At 35.0% G+C, this 9910-nt stretch overlaps 1 protein-coding gene across 1 annotated transcript; it reads right to left on the reverse strand.

Moving 5' to 3' along the window:
- Window positions 1–2822: 2822 nt before the first annotated feature.
- LOC115878306 lies at window positions 2823–3362 on the reverse strand. The gene has a single exon (XM_030894763.1). It carries the CDS (start codon window positions 3360–3362, stop codon window positions 2823–2825), a length of 540 nt encoding a protein of 179 aa, XP_030750623.1.
- Between the last annotated feature and the right edge of the window lie 6548 nt (window positions 3363–9910).

Raw genomic sequence — 9910 nt, forward strand, 5'->3', positions numbered from 1 at the left:
ATGTGGAACATCCCGAAAGCCTTTCTAGACTCGTCCAACGCTCGCAAGGCGCGCTAAATTCAGTTTTCTCAATTATACAAGGTGATTATTGTCATCTCTGTTTGTGTTTACTTTTCATAATTTATGATAAGAAAAATACTGGCTCGGAACCAAATTTGACTATGGCTAAAAACAATTTTCTCAACGTTTTGACCCCTGGAATCCAAAAAACATCGTTATAGCAAAATATCAGTCCTTCCGTCATCAAAAAAACTTTATTCGCAATAACTTTGTAATTGTCAGAGTTCTTGTTTCTGAGTTATAGCAATAAAAATTGTGGTTAAGGTTTATTTGTTCTGCAGTTTTTGCATTTAAGCATTCTCCAAGTTTTTAGAGTACTATAATTAAAAAAGCAAAAGGAAGGACATAATATGGTGAGTACAAATACAGATATTTTTCTTATGCGAATTTATATTTATTTATTATACGCAGTACAAAGATGTGTTTTAGGAATAAATGTAATAACAACCACTACCCATACCCAACAGGAGGCCAAAGAAAAATGTTACCAGTAAACTTTGTTTATCTTTTGTCCACAAAGGAATACATGTTTTTATGTTTTAATTGTGTTATAATAAGTAAATAAAAATGTTTTTTTTTAATTATTTTGACCAGAAGTTTTGATTGGCATTGTTGACAGATGACTAGTTCGAAATTTCTACACAGATAGCGCTAAATCGAAACATTTTGGAAACAAGGTTTCCATTTTTTATTGTCGGTTCATTTTCGAAACACGAGTTTCTCTCTTTTTAGATACAAATATGGTATAATGTAGATGATTTGTACCCGACCCCATGTCAAGTTTATAAAATAATGAATTAAAATTCCGCCATGTTCTACTTAAATTGATTTATATATTTTTATTTTCAGAATCATGATAGAGAAATAAAAAAAATCTATATTTCAAACAAAAATATTAGAAGGGCCATTAAAAATATGAAAGTACATTACTAAATTAAACGATGAATATCCTAGAAACAAATATTTTAAGACAAAAATATTATAGCGGTGGTCGACATTGTGGATGGTTGTTATCATTTTGAAAACCATACCCAGTTATAGACTATTTTAGTTTGGTATTTGGTTTCTTCACAACAGTGGCTAGTGAAAACGGGAATATCTTGGATACAAATTGGAGAAAATGTTTCGAAACACTTCCTCCAAAAGTTTTGATTCCGCATCGAAACGGTTAGTACCACCACAATGGAAACACATGTAATAAAGACATACTAAGCTGGGCTGAAAAATAATCGGCCTAGGTAAGAAAACACATTTTTTTTGACAACTCAATTTATTTCTCAACGTAGTCCCCATTAAGCTCTATACACTTTGTCCAACGATTTTCCAATTTTTCGATGCCCTTCGAATAATACGATTTTTCGAAGTCCTTAAAATAGGCCTCTGTCGCAGCGATGACCTCCCCATTCGGCTCAAATCTCTTATCACCGAGTCATTTTTTCAAGTCTGGAAACAGATAATAGTCGCTGGGCGCCAAATCTGGGGAGTATGGCGGATGAGGAACCAATTCGTAACGCAATTCATACAGTTTTGCCATTGCGACTGCACATTTATGCGCCGGTGCGTTGTCCTGGTGGAAGAGCACTCTTCTTCGCTAAATGGGGTCGTTTTTTCTTCAAATCGGCGTCGAATCGGTCCAACAGCTTTGAGTAATATTCGCCTGTGATCGTTTTGCCCTTTTCAAGGTAATCGATATGAATAATACCGTGCGCATCCCAAAAACTGTGGCCATGACCTTGTTGGCAGACAGACCCACCTTAGCTTTCTTTGGCTTTGACTCGCCCTGAGAAACCCACTGCTTTTGAGCAATAAGAAGGATTGGAAGAGCGAAACGCTTGCCCAGCAGTTAAAAGACCATACCATAACTTGGTATACTGATGCTTCCAAAACCAATACGGGAACAGGGATCGGAGTGTTTGGGCCGAGAGCTAATTACTCCGAACCAATGGGCACTTACCCTAGTATCCTACAGGCAGAAATCTACGCTATCGAGAGATGCGTACAACTTATCTTAGATAGGAACTATCGGAAACAAGAAATAGCCATCTTATCTGATAGCCAAGCAGCATTAAAGGCGATCAACTCAGTATCAATCAATTCGAAATTGGTCAAAGAATGCATAGAGAAGCTGAATAAATTAGGCAAAGAAAACAAAGTCCTCCTACACTGGGTGCCTGCTCACCAAGGGATAGAAGGCAATGAAAAAGCAAATAATCTAGCTCGGAAAGGAGCGAACACTCCACTAACTGGACCAGAACCGTTCTGCTTTCCAAGTGGTAACCAACTCAAAGCGGAACTCAAGAACTTGGAAGATTCCATCCGCAACCTGGAATGGAAATCTTGCAATGGTCTAAGACACTCGAAGAAGTTTCTGAGGGCTTATGATCAAGAAAAATCACAGATCTTCCTGGGTCTGAGTAAGAACAATCTTCGGATTGTCATGGGGTTTTTAACAGGACACTGTCTCCTCAATGAACACCTCAGTAGATTGAAACTAAGAAGAAACGGCGAATGCAGATTCTGTGGGGAAGATGGGGAAACACCAGTACACCTCATCACTGAGTGCGCCGAGACGACAACCACTCGTGCCATGAATTTTGGTACGACTGATATTGGAGATGGAGAACTACCCTCTATAAAACCGTCCCAGATACTGGCTTTTGTCAAAGCCCTGGGACTGTATGATGAGTTATGATTCAAGAAAGGGGGACACAATGGATCTGTAAGGTCGAAGTAATTGACCCCCCTCCCACTCATTCTAAATTCTAAATTCTAACCCACTGCTTTGACTGTTCCTTCGTCTCTGGCGTATTGTGATGGATCAAAGTTTCATCCACGGTTACAAAACGGCGCAAAAAGTCCTTCTTATTGTGGTTAAACATTGTCAAACACTCCTTTGAAGTTGTTACACGGTTTCGCTTGTTGCCGGCATTGAGCAAATGCGGCACCCATCTGGCAGCGAGCTTCCTCATTCCCAAATATTCGTGCAATATATTCTCAATTCGTTCACGTGACATGCCCACAGCCTCAGCAATCTCGCACACTCTTACCCGTCGATCGTCAATTACCATACCATCGATTTTATCGACCATTTCTGGTGTGGTGACCTCTCTTGGACAGCCTGGACGCTCATCATTAAAAATTATCGTAAGACCGCGTTTAAATTCGGCAGTCCAATATTTTATTGTTGATAACGAAGGTGCAGAGTCCCCATACTCATCATCCAGTTCGATTTTGATCTCATCGTTCGTTTTCTTTTTTAAAAACAAGAATCTAATCACTGCGCGATATTCGATTTTATTCATGTTTGTAAAAATGCAAAATCTGTTCGCCTTCAATCACTGTCAGGTACAAACTAAGTGACGCAGCTCGCTGAAAATTTGACAGAAGATAGTTTTTACGAAAAACAATTGCATTTGTTCCTAGCGCCGCCAACTCTTATACTTATAGGGATATATAGGTTTCGAAAAAAAATCTATTTGTGGCATACTGTTTCCATTTTGTGTCAAGAAACAGACAGGATTATTAGAAACATTAACTAAAATGCGTCCAAAATGCTACTTGGGCTGCTTTCTGGACTATTAAATTTGTAAATCTATTAGAGATGGGAATTCTAGTTCCTTGGGAGGAACTAGTTCCTTAGTTCTAGTTCCTCCAGAGGAATAGTTCCTTGAAGTAGGTCTTTAGTTCACAATAGTTCCCGACTAACATTGACATCCCCCTTGCTTGCTAATGCGTTTCGTTGTCTTAGAACTATTCACAGTATGATCTGTATAATTTTTATAATGTACGGAGATATAACGAGACGTGTAATTGTGTATGTTAAAAACATATGGGGAAGTTTTATTGCAAATAAAAAAAATAAAAAAATTCAAATCAGAATTTAAAAAACTATATCATAAATCAATTGGAGCAAATATTACAAAAATTTTACGAAAAATTGCATTTTTCCTCACTTCAAGCTTTTTGTTTTTGTCTAAAAATTCAGATTATCTACTTCGTTTTATAAGATATTTCTTAATTTTAGGGACCTAAATTGAAACATTCCCATAAAATATTTAAAAAACAAACTAAAAATCAAAAACAGTATCCACGACAATTTTCTGTGGTAATTACGCCGCACCGGTTCGGCTGTGGCAATAGACAAGGCCGAATCCATCGTCGTCGCCTTGTATTATATCTCGGATCTGCCGACTGAATAGATTCCCGTGAACTAGTCTTTTAATAGTTCCTCTATGTCCGGATCCGATAACATACGGCTGGCACTCCCCACGCCTGCCTAGCATCAATCGCGCTGGCTGATTCATACGTAAACTAGTCTTTTATTTAGTTCCTCTAGTTCCTTTAGGTCCGGATCCGATAACATACGGCATACGGCTGGCACTCCCCACTCCTGCCTTGCATCGATCGAGCTGTGACTATGACGTTTATATGACTATGATGTTTATAAGAATTTCTTCTAAGAAAGAATCGATCGAGCTGGCCCGATCCGTTCGTACGTAAACTAGTCTATTTAGTTTAGTTCCTTTAGGTCCGGATCCGATAACGTACGGCTGGCACTCCCCACTCCTGCCTGCCATTGGGCTACGCGCGCTAGCCGATACGTCCCCGTCGCATATTATTCTATATCGGTCACAGTCTGGATCCCGAAATAGGTCCTGAGGAACTAGTTCTTTGAGAATCCAGGAACTAGTTCCTTTCATTCCGTGGTCGGAATAGTTCGTTCAGGAACTACACACCTCTAAAATCTACCATCATCCATAATTGACAGCTCACGTAGCGCATGCTTATAGCTTACTTGTAATAAACAAGTAAATGGATTGAAGTCCACTGGAAATCAGTGACATATTAGACATTATAGATTAGAAATCCAACGGAAAATAGTGAGAAAATAGCATATTCAAATCTAGAAAGGTATTAAAATAATGTAGAAAATAATTGAATCAAAATGTAAACACAATTGAAAAATATTTGTAGAAAATAAAAAAAATATTTCCTGTTCTAAAAAGTAATTTTAGATTTTCAGAAAACTTTTCAAAAAAATGTTTAAATAAGTGAATAAATATACCTTTTCTGGAAAGTTACCCCTTGTGTCAATCGTCAACCAGAGTTCTGCATCAAAGGTTAGTAAAATTAGTTGTAGATTTCCTTAATGTTATGTATACGTAATGACTCGACACCCTTCGTTTTCATTTCGTAAACCAGTGGCTCGCGTCAAAACGGGTCTCATTTCCTCAATTTGATATCGCGTCGCACGCTTACATTGGATTGAAGTGTGTCCAGGGTTGCCTGAACTTCCGGTCTTTCCTTTTTTCCAATACAGTACTGCCGCGGTGCGTAACACCCCCTACGTGAAATAGAACACGTGCACAAAATTATTTTATACTATAAATTACGTCATTTAAATGGGGGGCTGTTTTAAAAACGAAAAAAATTGTGTCTGCATCCTGAGCGTCGGAGGGTAAATCGTTTCAAGTGGTGGTTTACTAAATTGGGGGATGAATAATGCAGGAAAATGAGTTTTGGTGTATTTTTTCAGGAAAAAAAGCGTTAAAAATGTCAAGTTAAAAAAGAAATATACGGAAATCCGGTTTTGTATTTTGGTTTTTAGGCAAATGTCCTTATAAAAACTTTAGCTTTTACATTTTTTGTGATAAATACCTAAGTAATTACTATCTAAGTTATAGAGGGTGTTTCAAAAAAATTGTGCCATTTCTCGTGGGGACATTCTTCACTAAAAATGTGATTTATTTTTCATATCAACATAAATCCGATTCTGTTTTTTTTTTCGTAGCTATAACGGGTTACACTGAACCAAAAGTCTACATAAATACAATGAAAAAGTTCATTAATATAATGAATTAAATCATTAATTTTCAACCGATGAACGATTTCATTGCCACAATGAAAAGTAATTCATTAACTCTATGAACTTTAAGTTCATTAAATCAATGAACAGTGTTCATTAAATCAATGAACAGTGTACATTAATTTGAAGAACACATTCATTGGTACAATGAACAGATTTCATTTATACAATAAAATAATTTCATTGTATTAATGAACCGTATCATTAATACAATGAAATAATAAACTATTTAGTTATACATTTAAAAGTCGACACTATTAGTAACTCTTGTTATACCGTATAATCGATGATGAAGATCGTTGTCATTGATATGAAATGTCATTGATAGTCATTTCCCAGCCAACTACCTAAAATACTTCTAGTATAAATAGATTTCCATTTGAACAAGCCCTTAACTACAAAGGTAACAAAATTACAAATAGTGCCGACTTACTTACGAGCACAGTAAATTTTTCCATTAGGGATTATTAATAAAAAACAAGTGCAATAAACTAATAATAATTTATTAAACTCGATATAGCATATACAAATTAAAAATTAAAAAAAATCGAATCGACGAAGAGAATAGATTAGAACGGAACTGATAAACCGGAATTTAAGTCATGTCATTAAGAGAACATGCGCAACAGATGAAATTCGAATACTTAAAAAAGGAAGATGACTAGCTGGTACTGAATAAACTGTGTTGCGGACTAATTAAGTGATTATGGAATATCTTTGACATTGACATAATTTTGAAATATGTAAAGTTGCTGTTTTTTTTTCAAAAAAATGTCAACAAACACATAAAAGCTGTATTAAATAACACATTACTACTAATTAATGTCTGTATCAGCTTGGCGGGAACATTTTAGCTGAATCTTCTGAGAATAATATTATAGAAATATTTATTTAATAATCAAAATATCCGTCCTTAACCTTAAAAATGCAGGTGTTAATTTTTAATATTTATAGATCTGTCAGCAGGTTGAGCAAAAAAATGCATATCTACAGTAGCAAATATGCATAATATTGTTTTCGTTTGGTTCATTTTTATTAGCTATAGGGAAAAGCAGGTTTTTACGATGCCTCTCTCTTCTGTTTTATAGGAATAATTGCTACAGTAAGTATTTTTTTTATATATTTTAGTATTATTTTTTATCTAGTATTTAGAAATATATACAGGGTGATTCATGACGATGAATGAATTAGACGTTTATGGAGAAACGTGAGTTAGACGTTTATGTAGAAAAAATATTTTTTAAAAATTTTGATTTTTACATAAAGGTGCCTACACCGTGTATCTAAATTATTTTTAGTATTACGGCGTTGCCGAATTATCTGAAAAGAGTAGTAACTTTGTTACTTTAAATGGAACCCACGGCATATTACTTCATTTTTCGAAACTTCTTCCATTTCCCATACATTTTCTATAGTACTATCAATACTTATCTCACCTAGTTTTAGAAATAAAAATAAAACATGTACAACATTTAAGAAAACATGAATTTTAATAAGCAATGGTTAAATTCTGAATAGAGAAAGCAAGAGCCGCTCTCGTTATGTCTGGTCTGTGCTCCTGCTCCTGTATCGTGCCAAGTCCTGGACATTGACAGAAGCATCCACAAAAAAACTTGAAGCCTTTAAGAGGTGGCTATACAGACGACTTCTAAGAATCTCCTGGTTAAATAAATAAATAAATAAATGCTTCTATTGTCAAAATTTTTTTCAATTTGTATAATATTAATTAAATAATATTCTGTCATCTTCACTACAATCCGTAATAAATAAATCAACAAAATTCTTCTTTTAGAGTTAACTTTTCAGTTCCATTAAAACTGAAGTCAACTGTTGCGTTATTGCAGATGTTTGTGGTGACATATACTCAATTCGCAGAGACAAAAATAGATGAAACCAGGCAATCACATGCCCATTTTCTCTATTTTTAATTTTTATTGTTAAAAACATCCACGGCTAAATCAGAAGTCGTTTGAATGTGACTGCTGCTTCGCCGCGGACGAAATGATGAGCTGATATCTTGCTGTGAGTGGAGATGGATATCGCTTTAAACGTCAAGCACAGTATCTTAGAGTGTTTGTGTATCATTTCGGGTTCTTGTCAACTGGTCAAAATGTTGTTTTTATTGGGGCTATGATTATGCTATTTGTTTTAGACCGACTATTTATGTCTCTTGAAATCTTTAAACCTATTATTCTCTTTTTTCATAATATGGCCCCTTTCTGTTACAAATTAGGTTTGTTTATTAATATGGTCTGCTAAGAGAAGGTATTTATTTTCCTGAATATTAAGTCCTTTGACGGAAACACTGCGATTTGTAAGGCCCATTGTGTTTGATTGCGTGCAGGCCCTTGATAGGATGAAATCATAATTCCTCCGGTTCTATATTCTCTTCCTCAAACAGAAAGTGTCTCTCGTAATCCAGAGTCCCGGAATGATATATCATGTTTTTTGCTTCTCAGGATCTTTATCGTAAACTCTACAGCAAAGACTTCCTTAATACATGTTGAGCTTGTTAATCAAGGGCTACCTGAAAAAGTTTCTTTATCGAATAAGATTTGTCGTAATCCTTACTTGCTTCGTCCCATGAACAAAAATCGAAAAAAAAGTTAAAATTTTCTAATATCTGAATATGTAATTTTATACTTATAGCAATGTTCAACCATCCTGTATATTATTTTTCATAAACAGCGTTTTTTGTTAGCACATATTTTCAGCAAAATAAAAACACTATATCACCACAATACACCAAAACACTTTTACTTTTACATTGGACGCGCGTTTCGTTAACCATGTTAGCATCATCAGCAGATGATTATAAACTAAAGTACAATCTACAAGTTGAGCGTTTATATACTCGCTCAGTGGGCACTGAGTGGGCGTGGCAAAATCTAGCCAACCGAGTCAGAGCCCACTGAGCGTAACAGTTTGATTTCCGCCACTAGAGTAGTAGGAACAAAGAACTTGAAGGAATTGGACCGTTGTCTCTGTTCATACTATCTTTACATTTATTAATTCTGATGCTTTCATATGCATCTAATTGCCTGTAATTTGAGACTTGTTTAATTAATTTTAAATTATTAAGATCTATACAATGTTCTTTATCAACAATATGTTCGGCAACGCAAAATTTATCCGGTCTACCATATCTTATCTGAGCTAAATGTTCTTTAAATCGAGTTAATATTGATCTTCTAGTTTGCCCAACATATTTCTGATTACAATCTTTACAAGAAATTTCATAAATACCCGACCTTTCCAATGGAGGTGTTTTATCCTTTGGATTACCTAATAATTGTTGTAATTTATTATTAGCACTATACACATAATTGACATTCTTAAAAATTCCTTTTAGACCACGGGATAACTCTCTATCAAACGGTATCGAAAAATATTTAGACGTATCTTTCTCCACTTGAAAAGTCGAATTTTCAGAAATCATTAACCTATACCTACGTTTTCTAATTAATTTATCTAGTCGACGATGAAGGTCAACTAGTGAAGGAGAATATCCATTACACTCAGCTACATTCCTAATGTAATCTCTTTCTATTTCATATCTTTCGTTGGAAAGTGGGAAACTAAGTAATCTATGAACTAAGAAATTTAAACTAGCCATTTTATGTTCAACACTATGATGTGATTCATTAGGAATATATCTGCGTGTGGTCGTATTTTTCCTATAGATATCAAATTCCAGGGAATTATTAGTATTTCTAATAATTAATTAATACATCTCGAAATGGTAATCTGTCGTTGTTCTCAATTTCATGCGTAAATTTAATGGAAGGAAAACGATTATTTAACTTAGAAATAAAATTATCTATGGTGTCTGAATGTGTGTCAAAAACAGCAAAAATATCATCCACATACCTAAACCATACTCTTGGAAAATACTCAAACTGATTCTTAGCCTCCACTTCAAACCTGCTCATGAATAAATTAACTAAAAATGGAGACAATAGATTACCCATTGCTGTACCTTCA

Source organism: Sitophilus oryzae, unplaced genomic scaffold, assembly GCF_002938485.1.
Source record: "Sitophilus oryzae breed Bouriz unplaced genomic scaffold, Soryzae_2.0 scaffold_1508_pilon_pilon, whole genome shotgun sequence".
In the NCBI taxonomy this organism is placed as follows: domain Eukaryota; kingdom Metazoa; phylum Arthropoda; class Insecta; order Coleoptera; family Curculionidae; genus Sitophilus; species Sitophilus oryzae.